Source organism: Copadichromis virginalis, linkage group LG3, assembly GCF_057382275.1.
Source record: "Copadichromis virginalis isolate Kocher_CV1m ecotype Utaka linkage group LG3, C_Virginalis_male_GT1.1, whole genome shotgun sequence".
NCBI lineage: Eukaryota > Metazoa > Chordata > Actinopteri > Cichliformes > Cichlidae > Copadichromis > Copadichromis virginalis.
In genome coordinates, this window is record NC_140620.1 from 9,383,643 (window position 1) to 9,405,269 (window position 21,627).

The 21,627-nt window shown below is 42.6% G+C and overlaps 1 protein-coding gene across 1 annotated transcript in view; it reads right to left on the reverse strand.

Annotated features, from left to right (window-relative positions):
* Positions 1 to 3,210: 3,210 nt before the first annotated feature.
* The window catches only part of LOC146712626 (NACHT, LRR and PYD domains-containing protein 3-like), a 45,336-nt gene continuing 26,919 nt past the window's right edge, over positions 3,211 to 21,627 (reverse strand). Inside the window, exons 7-13 of the mRNA XM_085452075.1 lie at positions 19,750 to 21,547; positions 13,515 to 13,688; positions 13,140 to 13,313; positions 12,713 to 12,886; positions 11,752 to 11,925; positions 4,291 to 4,337; positions 3,211 to 4,129 (exon numbers count right to left, since the gene is read on the reverse strand). Coding sequence (XP_085308201.1) covers positions 3,594 to 4,129; positions 4,291 to 4,337; positions 11,752 to 11,925; positions 12,713 to 12,886; positions 13,140 to 13,313; positions 13,515 to 13,688; positions 19,750 to 21,547 — 3,077 coding nt within the window. The 3' untranslated portion in view covers positions 3,211 to 3,593. The remainder of the gene's footprint in view (positions 4,130 to 4,290; positions 4,338 to 11,751; positions 11,926 to 12,712; positions 12,887 to 13,139; positions 13,314 to 13,514; positions 13,689 to 19,749; positions 21,548 to 21,627) is intronic.

Genomic DNA, 21,627 nt, shown 5'->3' on the forward strand with positions numbered 1-21,627 from the left:
ATCGAATTATGAAGCAGTTTTATATACACTTATACTCATCAGAGTGTAGTAATACAGATGGGAAGATGCGGGAATTTCTAGAGAAGGTGCCTGTTGCATCGTTATCAGAAAGTCACAGGAAAGAGTTAAATAACCCTGTGACAGAGGAGGAAGTGCGACTTGCTATTAACTCCCTTAAAGGAGGAAAAGCACCAGGGCCTGATGGTTTCTGCCCAGAGTTTTATAAAAAACTAAGTCACCTTCTTGCAGGACCATTGACTGATATTGTTAAAAGATTTTATTATGTTTATGTATAGAAGTACATTTCATTTGAGGTTCTCTAGATGTGTTTGCTCTTTGTACTAGAGAAGTTACACTGTGCAAGCTCAGCACGAAGTCTCTATCGTTGTATGTTATCTCTTCCACTCATGTGTCTGTGATCGTTGTATGTTATCTCTTCCACTCATGTGTCTGTGACGCAAGTCTCTATCGTTATATGTTATCTCTTCCTGCATGTGACTGTGACGCAAACATGCTTGAGTATAAATAAAGGGTGGCAACTGCTGCGGAGTGTGAGTCTCTGTTTGAGCTCTCACCCGTTAAACCTGCAAACCTGTCTGAGTGTCATTTATTCTGACCTGAGTTGCATTACAGGAAAACTCCTGACATTTCTGTTTTTAGACTCTTTTAAGAATGAACAGTTGCCCCCAACACTCAGACAGGCTAATATTTTGTTAATTCTAAAGAAAAATAAATCTACAGATAGGTGTGAATCATACAGACCGATCAGTCTCATTAATGTCGATGCTAAATTACTCTCCAAGTTATTAGTAAGGAGGCTTGAGGGCATTCTCCCACTGCTCATAAACCCTGATCAAACAGGCTTTATCCAAAATCGTTTCTCATCTACTATTAAATATTATACAATACTTGAATCAGACAAATCATAAAGCCTATGTTATATCTTTAGATGCCGAAAAGGCATTTGACAGAATCGAGTGGACATATGTATTTAGTGTATTAGAGAGATTTGGCTTAGGCGAGGGTTTTATTGCATGGATTAAAACTATCTACAAACTTCCAAAAGCTTGTGTCATAACTAATGGTATACAATCATCAGCGTTTCCATTGCAAAGAGGTACGAGGCAAGGCTGTCCCCTGTCCCCTCTCCTCTTTGCATTAGCACTTGAACCTCTAGCTGAGGCTATTCGCCAGCACCAAGATGTGCATGGTATAACAGTGGGTGGAACAAATCATAAGATAGCATTGTACGCTGACGATATTCTGCTGTTCTTATCAAAACCAGAACAATCAATACCGGCTATTATGTCTACCATACATGAGTTCAGCTCATTCTCTGGTTACAGAATTAATTTTGGGAAATCAGAAGTTATGCCACTGGGTGATCAGATTAACTCCTTGCCAGATTTCTCTAATCCCTTTCAATGGTCCCCCAGCGGCTTTACATACCTTGGGCTAAACATTCCACCAGTTCTTAAAGATTTATGGAAACTGAACTTATCACCAGTTATAATAAAAATCAAAAAAGATTTAGATAGATGGCAAAAACTGCCGCTTTCTCTTATGGGGCGTGTGAACTTAATTAAAATGAGCATTCTCCCGCGTTTATTATATCCCCCACAAATGCTACCTTTATTGATCACTCAGAAAGTTTCTTGTGATATAGAAAAAGCCTTTTCAAAATTTATCTGGCGTGGCAAGAAACCTAGATTAAGGATTGGAACTCTACAACTGCCTATAGATAGGGGAGGCTTAGGCCGACCAAATTTAATTTTTTATAATTGGGCATGTCATAGCCGTGTCTTATGGGAGTGGCTACATGCTTATCTAAATTCTAACTCTCAACTAGACTCTTGGTCCACTTTACCTTATTCCCTTTGGAGCTTAGCTGTCTGTGACAAAAAAACAATATCAAAAAATGGGGATTAAGAACAACCCAATCATTTATAATACAATATGGGTCTGGGGGGAAATGCGTAAAAGGTTGGGTAGAGAAGATTGCACTTCATTCTTGACTCCTCTAGTGAGAAACAACGATTTTGTTCCAGGAATGTCTTGTAGCATGTTCGATAAGTGGCACAAAAAGGGATTAAGGGTAATTGGCGATTTGTATCAAAACAACATTCTGATGAACTTTGAGCAATTGCAGTCAAATTTTAATATCCCTAGAGACCATTTTTTTGGCTTTCTCCAGGTTCGTAACTTCGTTCATTCTAGAATTCCACAGTCTTCAGAAATAGTTATATATGATGATATTGAGACATTTCTTATTAAGCGAAAAGACAGAACTCATTTTATCCCAGCTTTTTACTCTCTCCTATATACTCTTAGTACCAACACACTGAGCGCCATTTATAAATGGGAGAGAGATCTTAATAATCAATACACCGAAGAGGAGTGGAAAGGAGCCATTAATATGAGTAGTTCCACTTTTACTTGTAACCACTTGCGAGAAACCCAATACAAAATCATTCATCGCCTTTATATAACTCCTAATGTCTTGCATAAGATTGCACCTCATATTTCCCATTTTTGTAGTAAATGTCAAAAAGAAACTGGCACTTTTTTTCATTACTTTTGGGAATGTAAATTAATCAAAAGATTTTGGAGCTTCATTTCTCAAGAACTAAGTAATATTTTTAACAACCTGATTCAAAGGGACCCTGGGTATTTTCTTCTTGGCCTACCCTCAAAAGAAGTAACATTGAATCACTTGCAGCGCAAATTATGTGACAAACTACTGCTGGTAGCTAGGAAATGTATTCTCATTAATTGGGTTAAGGATAAACCTCCCTCTGTGACGTTGTGGTACAGAGAATTATTTAAAGTTATTCCTCACGAAAGAACTGCTGCTATTTTAGGAGGAAATGAGGGTCTCTTTCTCAATGTTTGGTCCCCTTTGCTTTCTTATTCGCCAAATGATTTGTCCCAACTGTTGAGGGGGGGTGGTTGCGATTAAGATGTTCTCAATTAAATAGGAAGTAAGTGTAAAGGACAACTCATTCTTGGAGTTTATCTTTTTCTCTTTCTATATCTGTGGGTAATTGAGTGAAAATATTTTTTTTGTGTGTGTGTGGATGTGTAAATTTTTTTTTCTCTTTACTTTCTTTTTCCTTTTTCTTTCTTTTCTTTTCTGTTTGGCTGTTATGTTTAATGCTATTCTTGATAACGAATAAAAATTTTATATCCAAAACCCCAACAGGGAAAAAAAAAAAAAAAAAAAAAAAGAAGAAAGAAAGAGAAATCAAACATTTGGATTTATTTTAATGAGCTCAGATTTGTTGAAAATGCAGAGGAGCTGGTTGTGAACTGAGCTTCAGAGAAACACAACATACTGAGATTCACTGTGAAGCTTTGAGTGGAAAAAGACAGAAAAACAACAGGTGGATCCTGGAATAACGGGAGCTTCCATCTTTAAAGGACTGAAGAGGAAGCAGTTTACAAGGAATCATTTAGAAGAGTTTCAAACATCAACTGACTGAATCCATGAATCTGAAAACGTGTTTCTGAGTGAAAGAGAGACATGTACAGACTGAACTATCTGTTCAACAGTCAGAGTGTTTCTCTAAAAGGAGACACTCTTTACACTCAACTCAGCACAAAAATACTGAGCAACCAGGAAACAAGGACCAAAATCCAGGATAAAGAGTTTCAGTGAATGTGGTGTTGAAGGTGTGGAGGTGGATCAGAGTGTCAGAGGAGACTCTGTAGAAGGACAGAGTGCCAGCAGGACAGTCCACATACACTGCTACACTGTTAGAGACAGAGGAGGAGGAGGACGAGGAGATGGACGTTTCTCTGTTATTGTGCCAGACAGACTGAGGACCATCATCAGAGCAGTACAGACTCCAGGACTGATCATTCCGTCCAAACCCACAGTCGTAACTGCCTCCTTTCCTTCTGATTCTTCTGTAACTCACTGATATATAAATGCATCCTTTCCACTCGACCTCCCAGTAACAGCGACCAGTCAGACCATTTCTACACAGCAGCTGATAACAAACATCAAATCTGTCTGGATGATCAGGATATGACTGAACCTCCTCCACATGTGTCACCTTCCTGTTGTTGTCAGACAGTTGGAGGTTTGTGTGCACTGTGTTTGTGTCGATTGTGAGTTGACAGGAATCTGATGGAGAGAACAAACACAATCCAGCTGCAGTTATTGATCCATCATCTGTTCATTGATTGACACTTTGATGATGATTCCTGACATCAGAGATGTGAATGATGAAGATGATTGAATGTGTGCTGCTTTGTTTTCATGATTCCCATTAAAAACACACTTACACTTCCTTAGACCTGGCCTCAACCATTGGACTCCAGCAGGCTCCACCCTGAAAAGAGAAGGGGGGTCAGACCAGCACAGTCAGCATACACACATGGACATTACATGGCTCTCATACACAGACTGTTAGACACTGATAAAGGAACAGTGACGACCAGGGGGGGAGAACATGGCAGACCAATCCCTGGCTACTGAGACGAGCTATTGGAATGTCACCTCTCTGGTGGGGAAGGAGCCTGAGTTAGTGCATCGTGCAGCCTGCCATAACTCCACTTCTCAGGTGCTGCCAGGCTGAGGTGGTGTTCTCAGCTGTCACACAAAACTGTAAATCCTGGAAGTAGGTCTTGACCAGTCCTGTGATGTGGTTTGGTACGCTGAAATAGTTGAAGGCCATCCACAAGATCTCATGCGGAACTGACCCAAAGGCGTTGGCAAGGTCTAAAAAGACCACACGAAGGTCTCTTCGTTCTTTCTTAGCAGTTTGAATCTGGTGCCAGATGACGCTGGCATGCTCCAGACATTTATATGCAGGAAAGTAGATAGTCTTTGGGCCAGGACACTGAAGAAGATCTTTCTCTCTACGGTCAGCAGGCTGATCTGGAGAAACTGGCTGATAGATGAGGAGTTCTTCTCCTTAGGGATCAGAATACCTCCTGCTCTTCGCCGAGCCTTTGGAATCACTACTTTCTGCCATGCTACCTTCATCAGCTTCCACAGGTATTTGAGGACTCGTGAGGTGTTTTTATAGAGCCTATATGAAATGCCATTAGGTCCTGGGGCCGATGCTGCTCTTGCCCGCTTCACTACCTTCTCTACTTCACTCCATGTAGGTGGTCTTATGTTCATTTGGTGTTCAGGTGCCTGGATAGGCGGCATATCACAGATGAGAGAGTACCAAACTACAGACAGATGCCCCAGTCTGAATGGGAAAGTGGTCCCTGGGAATCTGAACCAAAACCCATATTGACGGGGCCCTGGAGTTTATGCAGGTCTAATTACAACACCTATGACTGTGCCAATGGTGACCTCCAATATCAATGGTGAGAAGATGCGCTTAATGGCTGATAGTAGAGCAGCAATTTCAACAATAAACATTTTAAAGCAATTGTCAACAAGTACTCTCACCATAGTAGGATACTCAGGAGTACCACAGGATCAACAGCATACAAAACCATTGGCTGTGGTCTGTGGACACCAACACAGCCAGCCTTAGCTCAGGTGGCAGAGATTGTGGCTTTCACCAAAGCGCTACAACTCTCTAAAGGAAAAAGAGTGAACAGCTATACAGACTCAGCATATGGAAATGGAGCAATTCATGTGAATGGACCACAGTGGGTGAGACAGAGTTTTCTGACTACAACCAATACTCCAGTGAAGAACCACTGGAAGAACAAATACAAGCTGTATTGCTGCCCAGAGATGAGGTAGTGATGAAATGCAAAGGACATCAAAAGGAAGACTGCAGACCTGGCAGCAAACGAGGCAGGATGATATCAAGGACAAATGGTTGGTCTGGCAGAAGATTCACTACCATCATTAACAGAAGATGACATGAAAACAATGCAAAAAGAAGCAGGAGACTATGAGATCAATGAATGGATGAAGAAAGGAGAAACACAGAATAATTGACTCTGGAGAGCTACTGCTTACACTGTGCCAACTAAACGACAATAGTGCGAGGTTAAGTTACCGTCAGTACACATGAACTACTTCCGGTAGTTGTACAAAATCAAGGCTTCCCCATTATAAACCACCGTAATGCTCTAATTGTGAAGTTCAAATGAGAACACGATACTTCCGGTCAAACTACGATCTGCATTTAGCGGTCCTCATAACAAATTGTCTGCTATAAACTCTGTAACATAGATTAAGGAATCACGAGCACCACATATACCATACAGGGAAGCTCTGATAATAGAGGCATGAAGTTAGAAACATTAAGGACCATACATGTGGCAAACTAAAGCTAAACCAGGATAAACTATCTGACATCAATTCGTGTGTAAAATTAGGGTGAATTCACGCATCGCATGCATAGCCTATACCATTGCAACTATAAACTACATTAGCTTCTAAATTGTAAATGGTAAATGGCCTGCATTTGTATAGCGCTTTTCTAGTCCCTAAGGACCCCAAAGCGCTTTACACTACATTCAGCCATTCACACACACATTCACACACTGGTGATGGCAAGCTACATTGTAGCCACAGCTGCCCTGGGGCGCACTGACAGAGGCGAGGCTGCCGGACACTGGCGCCACCGGGCCCTCTGACCACCACCAGTAGGCAAACATGGGGTTAGTATCTTGCCCAAGGATATTTGGCATGCGCCACCGGGCCCTCTGACCACCACCAGTAGGCAAACATGGGGTTAGTATCTTACCCAAGGATATTTGGCATGCAGCCAGGAGGCAGCCTGGGATCGAACCACCGACCTTCTGATTAGTGGCTGACCTGCTCTGCCACCTGAGCTACAGCCAAATATATCATGGTATCGTGTCTGTGAAGGTTCTCAGTCTTCCAGGTCATCGTAGTCAAAGGAGCTTGCAAAGAAAAGCGTCTGAACTTCTTTAACCCTTTAAGACCTACCATAGAACCAAGTCCGCCAGAGCTTATATCATATTTTTACATGCTGTGGAGCCATTTTTGGGAGCATTTCAAGTTGCTATACATCAATACAACCATTATAGCCCAGATTTTAATAATATGTATTCATTAAGTGCATAGTAATTACATAAATTGCAAAAAAGTGCAATAAACTACAAAAAAATTGAAAATCGTTTTTGCTTTTTTAACATATATTTGTAGTTAGAGAAATTTAAGAGGCTTATCCCTCAAAACTGTAAATACAAAAAAGTTGCACAAAATAGTTTCCCACCACAGGAAATTTATTTTGAGTGTCTTCATAGTTTTATTTTTGAAATATACCAATTTTTATACACTGCAGGAAAAACGAAAATAAATATTATACTGCAAATTTGCAAAAAAGCAGCATATGCATCAAAATAAACTATTTCCAGCAGTGCAATATGAGTCCAAAGCATCCCAGAAACGACACAGAAAGTCATAAAGTCAAAGATAAATTTTAAAAAGACGAGTATAGGCCCTGAGGCCCTGATAGTAAAAAAGACTACATTTCCGCGAAAATGACATCACTTCCGGTTTCGGGCAGGTAATGGCGAAAATGCAAAAGTTCGCGCTGACGTCTATTCCAACGTAGGAAGTGTTATGACCAGCTGATTGGATCGGTAAAGTGTGTTTCTGGAATATTATGTTTTTGTTCCTGCAAGCGCTTTTTATGCAGTTTTTGCAAAGCTTTGTGTGGAAGGAAACCGTGACCTAGGACAAGCTGATGGCATAAGATGTAAGTACAACTCCTCCGGTTTCATATGCAAAAAAAACTTTGCACTAGCTTACGTGGTTGCAGTGCTACCGGGATTTAAAAATAGTTACGCAAAACAGAGCGTGCCCGCTCCGATCGGCTGTAAAGGGTTAAGTTACTTGAAGACGTTTCACCTCTCATCCGAGAAGCTTCTTCAGTTCTAAGGTCAAATGGTGGAGAGTCCCAGATATAAACCTAGTGGGAGTAACCCCCCACAGAGGGACAAAAGGACCCCCTGATGATCCTCTAATCGCCTGAGACAAGGTGTGAAACTGGGTGTGGGCCCCAATCAGCCAGAGTTTCGGGTGGGTATGGTAGTGTATGCTGTACAGTGCAGCGAGGAATGCCCAGACCTCTACATTGGTGAGACCAAACAGCCACTTCACAAGCGCATGGCACAACATAGAAGAGCCACCTCCACAGGACAAGACTCAGCAGTCCATCTGCATCTTAAGGATAAAGGACACTCTTTCGAGGATGCCAATGTTCACATTTTGGACAGAGAGGACAGATGGTTTGAAAGAGGAGTGAAAGAAGCCATCTATGTCCACTGTGAGCGACCATCGTTGAACAGAGGCGGGGGTTTACGACACCAATTCTCTGCCATCTATAATCCAGTTTTGAGATCCCTTCCCAGACGCCTTAACGCCCACTCACATCCTGGGCCATCTGATCTCAGGAATTCGCATGATAAGGTGGAGCCAGGTTTCACAATGAACCCACCCGAAACTCTGGCTGATTGGGGCCCACACCCAATTTCACACCTTGGCTCAGGCGATTAGAGGATCATCAGGGGTCCTTTTGTCCCTCTGTGGGGGGTTACTCCCACTAGGTTTATATCTGGGACTCTCCACCATTTGACCTTAGAACTGAAGAAGCTTCTCGGATGAGAGGTGAAACGTCTTCAAGTAACTTAAAGAAGTCCAGACGCTTTTCTTTGCAAGCTCCTTTGACATATCATGGTATCAACACCAACAAAGAAACATGCAACACAGGTTAATACTTACTCATCATGCACGCACACATCACATCCCACAGGAATCAGTGCACCCCCCACTGGACCTATCCACCGCTCATCTGACACTAACCTTACTAACTGTATGACGTCACCAGACGGTGGGCTAGCTCAGTTAACAGAAGGTGGAATACGAAATGAACAATATACAAACACCTACATAAGATCTAAGAATTATCCTCTGAACTTATACACATCACATGTGCTTTTTACGAGTTGGTGCTCTGTGTTTTGAGGGTCAAAAGACTCTTCCCGAACTAGATAAATGGAATCAGTAGTAGGATAACATTAAATAATCAAGGCTAGGCAGGGAGTTGTTTCTGCCTCTGTCAGGAAAAGGAGCAGATAAGAGGTCGGACACTGGTGGAACCATCAGGCTGAGAGCTTGACTAGCCTGTATGACATTGGAGGCAGTGATAGGTAGTGAGAGGCCAAACAGAACGCGGCTTGGGTGTGGGAGGAGTTTGGAGGCATGGAAAAAGACTTTCGGACTGCCTCAGAGCGATTTTGGCAAACCGTCAGGCGACTCAGGAGGGGAATACAGTGGTCCCAGCCTGTCCAGGCAGTTATTTATTTGTAAAAAAATGTTTGGAATCATGTATGATTTTCGTTCCACTTCTCACGTGTACACCACTTTGTATTGGTCTTTCACGTGGAATTCCAGTAAAATTGATTCATGTTTGTGGCTGTAATGTGACAAAATGTGGAAAAGTTCAAGGGGGCCGAATACATTTGCAAGCTGTAGTTCTCTCGCAACTCCAGGCCTATCTGGATGCAAACAACATCAGTGATAAATTTCAGTCTGGCTTTAAAACACATCATAGCACTGAGACAGCTCTGCTGAGAGTCCTTAATGATCTTCTCCTAACTGCCGATTCAGGTTGTTCTGCGGTCTTAGTCTTACTGGACTTAGATTAGATTAGATTAGATAGAACTTTATTAATCCCTCGGGTGGGTTCCTCTGGGAAATTCGATTTCCAAAAAAGCACAGCACCGACAGAAGTTACAGAGTTACAGAATATTATATATATATATATATACACACACACACACACATATATATAAATACAGAGACAATATAAATAAAATATACGAAGGGGATAAATAGAATAAATAGGAATAAAAAATAAAAATACAAGTGAATTGCACATTTCAAGTATTGAGGTCTATTGCACCATTGACTATTAACAAAAGTATTGCACAAAAGGTATTGCACAGTGAGGTGAAGAGGCACTACAGCTTAGTTGTTCCCCCCTCCTTTGTCCTCCTGTTTCCCCTCCCTCTCCCCTCCAGAGAGGAGTTAAACAGTCTGATGGCGTGTGGGACAAAGGAGTTTTTAAGTCTGTTAGTTCTTGTCTTTGGGAGAAGCAACCTGTCACTGAACAGACTCTTCTGGTTGTTAATGGCCGTCTGCAGAGGATGCCTGGCATTGTTCATAATGTCCATCAGTTTCTTTAATGTCCTTTTCTCTGCCACTGTCACCAGAGTGTCCAGCTTCATGCCGACCATAGAGCTAGCCCTCCTGATCAGTTTCTCCAGCCTGGATGAGTCCTTCTTTGCTGTGCTGCTCCCCCAGCACAGCACAGCACAGAAAAGTACTCCAGCAACCACCGACTGGTAAAACATCCTCAGGAGCTTCCTGCAGATGTTAAAAGACCTCAGCCTCCTGAGGAAGTACAGTCGGCTTGGGCTTTTTTATACAGGTGCTCTGTGTTGCATGACCAGTCCAGTTTATTGTCCACCCACAGCCCGAGGTACTTGTACTTGTTGAACTTGTTGTACTTGTACTTGTCCTCAGCCCTTGATATGGTGGACTATAATATTCTACTAACGAGGTTAGAACATACAGTTGGCATTAGCGGTGACGTCCTTAACTGGCTTAAATCTTATCTTTCGAACAGGTCCTTCAAAATTATAAATAATACAGCACCTAGCTATCTTGGTGAACTTCTTGGACCATACACCCGTGGGAATGCCCTCAGCTCATCAGCCCAATTGCTCTTGGTACAGCCTAGATCTCAGCTTAAGACCAGAGGCGACCGTGCATTTGCCCTGGTTGCACCTAACCCTGGAACAACCTTCCATTGCTATTCACGCATCTGACTCCATCCAATCATTTAAATCACGATTAAAAACTCACTTATTTAAACTTTCTTTCCCGGTTAGTTAACTCCTGTATTTTATACAAAATAAAAAAAATTTCTTTCTATATATCTTCTTCTAATTCAAACCTGTGTGTTTTTAGCAAGTTTGATTTGATATTCACTTTTATTCTTGTGTAATTAGTGCCATTGACCTGTTAGCATATTCAGTACTTTGTTAATGATCTTATATTGTTAATGTTTTAACCTGCTGTTTTCTGGTGAAACACTTTGGTATACCGTTGGTTTTTAAATGTGCTATATAAATAAAGTTGTATTGTATTGTTTTGTATTTTTAGGTAAATAGCTTAATATAACTTTGTTGTTTGCAAAACTTGTGTATAGGTTTTTAACATTTACAATTTAGAATTGCATTTCAAATCATGAAAATGAATCATTAAACATGTTTGTGGTTGTTACTGTTAAAAATATAACTTTTTTTCTACTCCGATTTTACGTTTATTGTCTGATTTTAGATCACTTGTGTTAATACAGTATGTCAAAATGAAAGAATGACTGTAAATTCAGACATGTGAGATGGTGCTGAAAAGAATTATACCAAACACAACAAGGTTAACGGTTTTTTTAAGGTGTATATGCAGAGGTAAAATCAAAAGTCAAAAACAGCCAATTAAACCCTGGACCCCAGAGAGTTAAACATTTTTTAAAGTAACATAATAGTTACTTTTCCTAGTAATTAGTTACTTTCAGAATATTAGATGTAGTAACTCTGTTACTACCTCAGTTACTTTTTTGAAGAAGTACTTAGTAACTATACCTAATTACTTTTTCAAAGTAACTTGCTCAACACTGGTTTTGAGGAAAGGAAAACAATGTCATACCTGGATAAAACAAACAGGAGGTGAGATAAGGGCACAGGGAATGTTTCCAGCTCTTCCTCCTCTATCAGACATTCTCTCCATACCTGAGAGTGTCCAGTCTCCAGCCTGGATCCTTCAGTCCAGCCAAGAGCAGCTTCATTCCTAAGTCTCCTGGATGATTGTAACTCAGGTCCAGCTCTCTCAGATGGGAGGGGTTGGAGCTCAGAGCTGAGGCCAGAGAAGTACAGCCTTCCTCTGTAAGCAGACAGCCTGCAAGACTGCAGACACACAAAACAATTCATCTGAAAACACTTCACTGAAGGTCTGTCTTTGTTTTTCCCTTCTCAGATACAATGACTGTCATCTACTGAATGTGCAGAAGGTGTAGAAGAGTGGAGAAGAAAATCCATCCAAACAATCGCACAGATGCCTTTGAGCAGCACTTGGAAGGAAGGACTCCCTTTTACCAGAAGAAAACCTCCAAAACTGGAGGAGGGAGGGTTAACTCATCCCTCACTATACTTTTTAGAAAAAACAAAATTCTGATATCTAAACTTAAAAGTACATGTCTTTCTCCTTAATCCAAAGTAGAACGTGGTTCCACCGGGAGGGGTCTCATAGCTGAAGTAAGACAGCAGTAAAGTGTGCCATTGGGATAATATGGAACTATGAGAAATTAGGACATATGAAGAGAGAAGCTAAATGGGAGAAATATGCTCTCTCTATGTGGCTCCTTTTTAATACTGTCAGTGCAGCATATGTTATTAACTGAGGGCTTCTAACTGAGCTTATCTGACAACCTGAAAATAATGAATTACAATAAACGAGCCTAAAAGGAATAAGTGTATGGTTGAGTTTTTAAACACCATTATGACCCGGGATGTTTTAAAATTTAACAATATTTATCTTTAAAATGCACATTAAAGGCCATAATTTGGTCAAAAAAGAACTCCAAGAGTCTTTTCAGTGTTTTGAAAAGCTTTACAGACTGCAATTGTGAGTCTAATAATCCACCCCCCCCAACAGATTTTAGATAATGTCGGGTGAAAAAGACATAACTCTGACCACAGTGATTCCAGTGTACAGTGTGGACTCTGCAGTGCAGCAGAAAGAAGCTTCACTCCTGAATCCTCCAGGTTGTTGTCGCTCAGGTACAGCTGTCTCAGATTAGAGGATTGGAAGCTGAGAACTGAGGACAGAGCTTTGCAGCTTTTCTCTGAGAGATTAGAGGAATTCAGCCTGAAAAATAAAGAACACAAAGACATTATATTGATAGTGATATAAGAAGTTAATAGATTTTGAAATTGTTGAATTTGTCTGAAATTGTTGCCTTATTATTTTAAAAACAGAAATGTGGCAGTTTATTTTGACTAAAAAACATTAGAAATACTAAGATACAATGACAAACGAATGAAATTTACCTTTATTAACTAAAATGCTTAATTGGTTAAATGTGTAATTGGATAAAAAATAAAATATCCTTTGATCTGACCTGAGTGATTCCAGTGTACAATGTGGATTTTGCACTGCTGCACCCAGAAGCTTGACTCCTGAATCCTGTAGATTGTTGTTACTCAGATCAAGCTCTCTCAGATTACAGAATTGGGAACTGAGGACTGAGGACAGAACTTCACAGCTTTTCTCTGAGAGATTACAAATATTCAGCCTGAAAGATAAAGAACACAAATGCAAAAAAAAAAAAAAAAAAAACACCAAAAAAACCATTGGCTTTATAGTGTACCGCATTTTTAATGTTTCAGGACTGAATGAAATTCTTGTCTTATTTTATACACAGAAATGTGGCAGTTTACAGTGACTAAGAAATGTTAAAAATACTAAGATACAGCAACAATTGAAATTTACCAACCTGAGAGTTTCCAGTATGCAATGTGGATTCTGCAGTGGAGCACACAGAAGCTTCAATCCCATATCCTGCAGATTGTTGTTACTCAGATCCAGCTCTCTCAGATTAGAGGACTGGGCGCTGAGAACTAAGGACAGAGATTCGCAGCTTCTCTTAGAGAGGAAACAGCCATTCAGTCTGAAAACCAAACAAAAAAAGTATGTGTTTAAATATAAACACTTTTAATGTTCATATGAATTTTACATTCAATGTACAAATCATAATTATACCTCTACATGGAAAATAGTGAGCAACTGGTATATACAGGACTGGTGGTCACGATTCTAACCTCTTTCTAAGCTCTTCTCTGAGCCCTTGGCATTTCTCCAGCTTCTCGTGTTCCTTCTTCCTGATATTGCTGTCATTCGGAACCGCTACATCAGGGGTGTCAAACTCAAATACACAGTGGGCCAAAATTCAAAACTGGAACAAAGTCGCGGGCTAACGTTAATAGTTAATAGTTATTGAAATATATATTTATTCCTCCAAATATAAGAATGAATCTTTTCTTATGGACTCAAAAACGTTTTGCCGAAAAACTGAATATGGAACAAGCAAAGCTTAATACTAAACAATATATACAGTGGGGCAAAAAAGTATTTAGTCAGCCACTGATTGTGCAAGTTCCCCCACTTAAAATGATGACAGAGGTCAGTAATTTGCACCAGAGGTACACTTCAACTGTGAGAGACAGAATGTGAAAAAAATATCCATGAATTCACATGGTAGGATTTGTAAAGAATTTATTCGTAAATCAGGGTGGAAAATAAGTATTTGGTCACCTCAAACATGGAAAATCTCTGGCTCTCACAGACCTGTAACGTCTTCTGTAAGAAGCTTTTCTGTCCCCCACTCGTTACCTGTATGAATGGCACCTGTTTGAACTCATCATCTGTATAAAAGACACCTGTCCACAGCCTCAAACAGTCAGACTCCAAACTCCGCCATGGCCAAGACCAAAGAGCTTTCGAAGGACACCAGGAAAAGTATTGTAGACCTGCACCAGACTGGGAAGAGTGAATCTACAATAGGCAAGCAGCTTGGTGTGAAAAAATCAACTGTGGGAGCAATCATCAGAAAATGGAAGACATACAAGACCACTGATAATCTCCCTCGATCTGGGGCTCCACGCAAGATCTCATCCCGTGGGGTCAAAATGATCATGAGAACGGTGAGCAAAGATCCCAGAACCACACGGGGGGACCTGGTGAATGACCTGCAAGGAGCTGGGACCAAAGTAACAAAGGTCACCATCAGTAACACACTACGGCAGGGAATCAAATCCCGCAGTGCCAGACGTGTTCCGCTGCTGAAGCCAGTGCATGTCCAGGCCCGTCTGAAGTTTGCCAGAGAGCACATGGATGATACAGCAGAGGATTGGGAGAATGTCATGTGGTCAGATGAAACCAAAGTAGAACTTTTTGGTATAAACTCAACTCGTCGTGTTTGGAGGAAGAAGAATACTGAGTTGCATCCCAAGAACACCATACCTACTGTGAAGCATGGGGGTGGAAACATCATGCTATGGGGCTGTTTTTCTGCCAAGGGGACAGGACGACTGATCCGTGTTAAGGACAGAATGAATGGGGCCATGTATCGTGAGATTTTGAGCCAAAACCACCTTCCATCAGTGAGAACTGTGAAGATGAAACGAGGCTGGGTCTTCCAACATGACAATGATCCAAAACACACCGCCCGGGCAACAAAGGAGTGGCTCCGTAAGAAGCATTTGAAAGTCCTGGAGTGGCCTAGCCAGTCTCCAGACCTCAACCCCATAAAAAATCTGTGGCGGGAGTTGAAAGTCCGTGTTGCTCGGCGACAGCCCCAAAACATCACTGCTCTCGAGAAGATCTGCATGGAGGAATGGGCCAAAATACCAGCTACTGTGTGTGCAAACCTGGTAAAGACCTATAGTAAACGTTTGACCTCTGTTATTGCCAACAAAGGTTATGTTACAAAGTATTGAGTTGTATTTTTGTTATTGACCAAATACTTATTTTCCACCCTGATTTACGAATAAATTCTTTACAAATCCTACCATGTGGATTCATGGATTTTTTTTTCACATTCTGTCTCTCACAGTTGAAGTGTACCTCTGGTGCAAATTACTGACCTCTGTCATCATTTTAGGAGGGGGAACTTGCACAATCGGTGGCTGACTAAATACTTTTTTGCCCCACTGTATATTAGCTGTATAATACCAGTAGGCCAGCTCTAATAGTAATTTGGTATGGTTTCGTGGGCCAAATGTAATTAGGCTGCGGGCCAAATTTGGCCCACGGGCCAGAGTTTGACACCTATGCGCTACATCGATCACTACGGCCGTCTTCTTCTGTTTGTCTACCACCACTATGTCCGGTTGGTTAGCCACCACCATTTTGTCCATCTGTATCTGGAAGTCCCACAGGATCTTAGCTCGGTCATTCTCCACCACCCTTGGGGGCATCTCCCATTTTGACCTCGGGACTTCCAGGTTATACTCGGCAAAGATGTTCCTGCACACTATGCCGGCCACCTGGTTATGGCGTTCCATGTATGCCTTGCCTGCTAGCATCTTGCACCCTGCTGTTATGTGCTGGATTGTCTCTGGGGCATCTTTACACAGCCTGCACCTGGGGTCTTGCCTGGTGTGATAGACCCCAGCCTCTATGGATCTTGTACTCAGAGCTTGTTCTTGTGCTGCCATGATTAGTGCCTCTGTCCTGTCTTTCAGTCCAGCTTTGTCCAGCCACTGGTAGGATTTCTGGATATCAGCCACCTCCTCTATCTGCCGGTGGTACATACTGTGCAGGGGCCTGTCCTTCCATAATGGTTCCTCGTCTCCCTCCTCTTTCTTGGGATTCTGCTGCCTGAGGTATTCACTGAGCACTCGGTCAGTTGGGGCCATCTTCCCAATGTATTCATGGATGTTCGTTGTCTCATCCTGGACTGTGGTGCTGACACTCACCAGTCCCCGGCCCCCTTCCTTCCTTCCACTTAGCGTACAGCCTCAGGGTGCTGGACTTGGGGTGAAACCCTCCATGCATGGTAAGGAGCTTTCTTGTCTTTATGTCAGTGGCTTCTATCTCCTCCTTTGGCCAGCCTATTACCCCAGCAGGGTACCTGATCACGGGCAGGGTGTACGTGTTGATGGCCCGGATCTTGTTCTTACCATTCAGCTGACTCCTCAGGACTTGCCTGACCCTCTGCAGGTACTTGGTGGTTGCAGCCTTTCTAGCGGCCTCTTCATGGTTCCCATTTGCCTGCGGGATCCCCAGGTACTTATAACTGTCCTCTATGTCTGCAATGTTGCCTTCTAGTAGTTCAATCCCCTCAGTTCTGACTACCTTCCCTCTTTTTGTTACCATCCGACTACACTTCTCCAGTCTGAACGACATTCCAATGTCATTGCTGTATAGCCTGGTAGTGTGGATCAGTGAATCGATGTCTCGTTCACTCTTGGCATACAGCTTGATGTCATCCATGTACAGGAGGTGGCTGACAACTGCTCCGTTCTGTAGTCGGTATCCGTAGCCAGTCTTGTTAATGATCTCACTGAGGGGGTTCAGGCCTATGCAGAACAGCAGTGGGGACAGAGCATCTCCTTGGTAGATCCCGCACTTGATGGTGACTTGTGCTATGGGCTTGGAGTTGGCCTCTAGTGTTGTACGCCACATCCCCATTGAGTTCCTGATGAAGGCTCTTAGGGTCCCATTGATCTTGTACAATTCTAGGCATTCCAGTATCCAGCTGTGGGGCATTGAGTCATAGGCCTTCTTGTAATCAATCCAGGCAGTGCACAGGTTGGTCAGTCTGGTCTTGCAGTCTCGGCTGACTGTTCTGTCTACCAGTAGCTGGTGTTTTGCGCCTCTGGTATTTTTGCCAATTCCTTTCTGTGTCCCGCTCATGTATTGACCTATGTGCCTGTTCATCTTAGCCGATATGATGCCTGACAGGAGCTTCCATGTAGTACTGAGGCAGGTTATTGGTCGGTAGTTGGAGGGGACCGGTCCCTTCTTGGGGTCCTTGGGGATCAGGACCGTCCGACCTTCGGTTAGCCATTCCGGGTGTCTCTCGTTAACTAGCAGCTGGTTCATTTGTGCTGCCAGACGCTCGTGGAGTGCAGTCAGCTTCTTTAGCCAGTAGGCGTGAACCATGTCGGGCCCTGGTGCTGTCCAACTCTTCATACTGGAGACCCTTTCTATCTGCCACTGTGATGGTTACTGGACCCTGTTCAGGGAGGTCGCTGTGGTCTGCCCTCAGATCCACTAGCCACTGAGCATTGCCGTTATGGGTTGCGTCCTTCTCCCATATGCTCTTCCAGTATTGCTCCGTCTCCAGCCTTGGTGGTGCTGTTCTCTTATTATTATTATTGTTCCCTTGCCACTGAGAGTACACCTTTGCTGGTTCTGTGGAGAACAGCTGGTTTATTCTCCTGCCTTCTGTCTCTCTGGTGTACCTCCTCAAGCGGCTGGCCAAGGCTGTGAGTCTTTGCTTGGTAGTTTCCAAGGCCTCAGGTATGGACAGCTTGCTGTATTTCTTATGCACCTTCTTTGTCGCACCTTTCTGCAACTCCGTTAGTTGGCTAACCTCCCTCCGTGCTACTTTGATCTCTATATCATCCTGAATAGGATGACGGACCTATGGATATATATATATATATATATATATATATATATATATATATATATATATATATATATATATACATACATACATACATACATACATACATACATACAAACAACTAAAAGGAAATTCTCAATCTCTCCTTGTTGTATAGCTTAGCTTTTCAAACAGTTTTAACAGTTACTTTAGTCTGACAAAAGCTGAATGACGAATTAGCGCTTCCAGTCAGAGACTGAGGCTACGTCCACACGTACACGGGTATTTTTGAAAACGGAGATTTTCCGTTTTCGTTTTAAAAAATAATCCCGTCCACACATAAAGGGAGCAATGAAGGAAAACGCTGCTATGAACATGCCAAAGCAGCAGGTGGCGCTAGATTCCTAACTGTGCAGAAATGTTGGCCAATCAGAAGTCTAGAAGCCTCGGTGGGAAAAAGTAAACAAAGCTGGGGCATAGAAGCAGAACCGAGTCATATGTGTGGAGGGACAGTAACTGTGTGTGTGTGTATATGTAAGCATTTAAACACTGCAGAGAGTAGAATTAACAGTATTGTAGAAATTCATTTCACCAAAACAATAACGTTGCGCACAGTGTGACGTCAAAAAATGCGCACACCTTTGACACTGCGTTTTCTCCGTTTTTCTAGTCCACACGTAAATGCAAAAACGGAGTTTTCAAAAATCTCCGTTTTCAGTGACCAAAAACACCGTTTACGTGTGGACGAAAGGTGCAAACGCATAGAAAAATCTGCGTTTTCAAAAATAACGGGTACGTGTGGACGTAGCGCATGCACCAGTTTATTGTATTTCCAGACTTGCTTTCGGCACAATTTACAGTGCACGCTACTCTGTTTTTTGTCAGACTTGAAATAGCCGAAATACCTTCACACTACGGAACTTCTATGGCTCTTCTGTTCGACAATCTCTCCGGCATTGGAACCATCATCTGTTTTCTCTTCGGTCACGCTCGGTTGATTTTTCTAGTCGGCACACTCATTTCCTCCATGGTGGCCGGCTGCTTCCCAAACAAATACACATGTGCGGCTTGGCACTTGTGCTGTACGTAACAAGTCACGTGACGTGACGCTGCGGCTGTGATTGGTTCGGCTCTGCGCTACGTAATTTGGATTGGCAGTTCTTTTTTTTCTTTTTTTTTTTTAAGAGGACAAGAGCGGCGAGGTCTATCGCGATAGTTACATTTTTCTATCGAGAAAAAGTTATATCGCGATACATATCGTTATCGTTCTATCGCCCAGTTCTCATTCATTCATACATTCATACATTCATACATACATACATACATACATACACACACAATGTCATAACCAATTGGCCGGCATAGTATACAGAAACATCTGTGTCGAATATGGCCTCGAAGTCCCAAGGTCAAAGAGGTCAAAATGGGAGACGCCCCCAAGGGTGGTGGAGAATGACATCATGGAAAGCTGATCAGGCATGGACAACATTGGTGTCAAACCAAAACAATGTGGATGTCAATAAAACCAGCAACCTGAAAAATGTATGGGTCCCGGTCTGTTCACAAGCACAATCAAAAAAAATTTGCATAAAACTATGATCACATATTTACTTACAGAGCCTTCTTGGAGGCTTTGACCACTGGCAGCAGCCTCAGAAGAGCCTCCTCTGAAGCAGAGTATTTCTTCAGGTCAAACACATCCACATCTTTTTCTGATGACAGTAAGATGAAGACCAGAGCTGACCACTGAGCAGGAGACAGTTTATCTGTGGAGAGATTTCCTGATCTCAGGGACTGTTGGATATCCTCCACTAGAGAACGATCATTCAGTTCATTCAGACAGTGGAACAGATTGATGCTTTTCTCTGCGGACAGATTCTCATTGAGCTTCTTTTTGATGTACTGGACTGTTTCCTGATTGGTCTGTGAGCTACTTCCTGTCTGTGTCAGCAGACCTCGTAGGAGAGTATGATTGGTCTGCAGTGAAAGACCCAGGAGGAAGCGGAGGAACAAGTCCAGGTGTCCATTTGGACTCTGCAAGGCCTTGTTCACAGCACTCTGGTAGAAGTGTGTCTCTGCAGATTCTCCTTTTTCAGACTTCTGGGAAATCATTTGTTGTTGTTTAAGCAGATTGACTCCAGAGTTGATGAAGGTCAGATGGACATGAAGAGCAGCCAGAAACTCCTGAACACTCAGATGGATGAAGCAGAACACCTTGTCCTGGTACAGTCCTCTCTCCTCTTTAAAGATCTGTGTGAACACTCCTGAGTACACTGAGGCTGCTCTGATATCGATGCCACACTCTGTCAGGTCTGATTCATAGAAGATCAGGTTTCCTTTCTGCAGCTGATCAAAAGCCAGTTTTCCCAGAGATTCAATCATCTTCCTGCTCTCTGGACTCCAGTGTGGATCTGTCTCAGCTCCTCCATCATACTTGACCGTCCTCACTTTGGCCTGAACCACCAGGAAGTGGATGTACATCTCAGTCAGAGTCTTGGGCAGCTCTCCTCTCTCTCTGGTTTTCAGAACATCCTCCAGAACTGTAGCAGTGATCCAGCAGAAGACTGGGATGTGGCACATGATGTGGAGGCTCCGTGATGTCTTGATGTGGGAGATGATCCTGCTGGCCTGATCCTCATCTCTGAACCTCTTCCTGAAGTACTGCTCCTTCTGTGGGTCAGTAAATCCTCTTATCTCTGTCACCATCTCAACACATTCAGATGGGATCTGATTGGCTGCTGCAGGTCGTGTGGTTATCCAGAGGCGAGCAGAGGGAAGCAGTTTCCCCCTGATGAGGTTTATCAGCAGCACATCCACTGAGGTGGACTTTCTAGGGTCAGTTACGATTATAGTTTTGTGGAAGTCCAGAGGAAGTCGACACTCATCCAGACCATCAAAGATGAACACAACCTGGAAGTCTTCAAAGCTGCAGATTCCTGCTTCTTTGGTTTCAGTAAAGAAGCGATGAACAAGTCCCACCAAGCTGAACTTTTCCTCTTTCAGCACATTCAGCTCTCTGAAAGTGAATGGAAATATGAACTGGATGTGCTGGTTGGCTTTGTCTTCAGCCCAGTCCAGGGTGTATTTCTGTGTTAAGACTGTTTTCCCAATGCCAGCCACTCCCTTTGTCAGCACTGTTCTGATTGGTTCATCTCTTCCAGGTGAGGCTTTAAAGATGTCCTCTTGTCTGATTGTTGTTTCTGGTCTGTCTGGTTTCCTGGATGCTGTTTCAATCTGTCTGACCTCATGTTCATCATTGACCTCTGCAGTCCCTCCCTCTGTGATGTAGAGCTCTGTGTAGATCTGATTCAGGAGGGTTGGGTTTCCTGCTTTAGCGATCCCCTCAAACACACACTGGAACTTCTTCTTTAGTGCAGATTTAAGGGTACGATGACAAACGGCAGCAGAAAGTTCTAAATAACAATAATAAAAATAGAACATCAACAAATCAGTTCATGTTTAACAAAAATGTTTGTGACAATTCCAGTTCTGC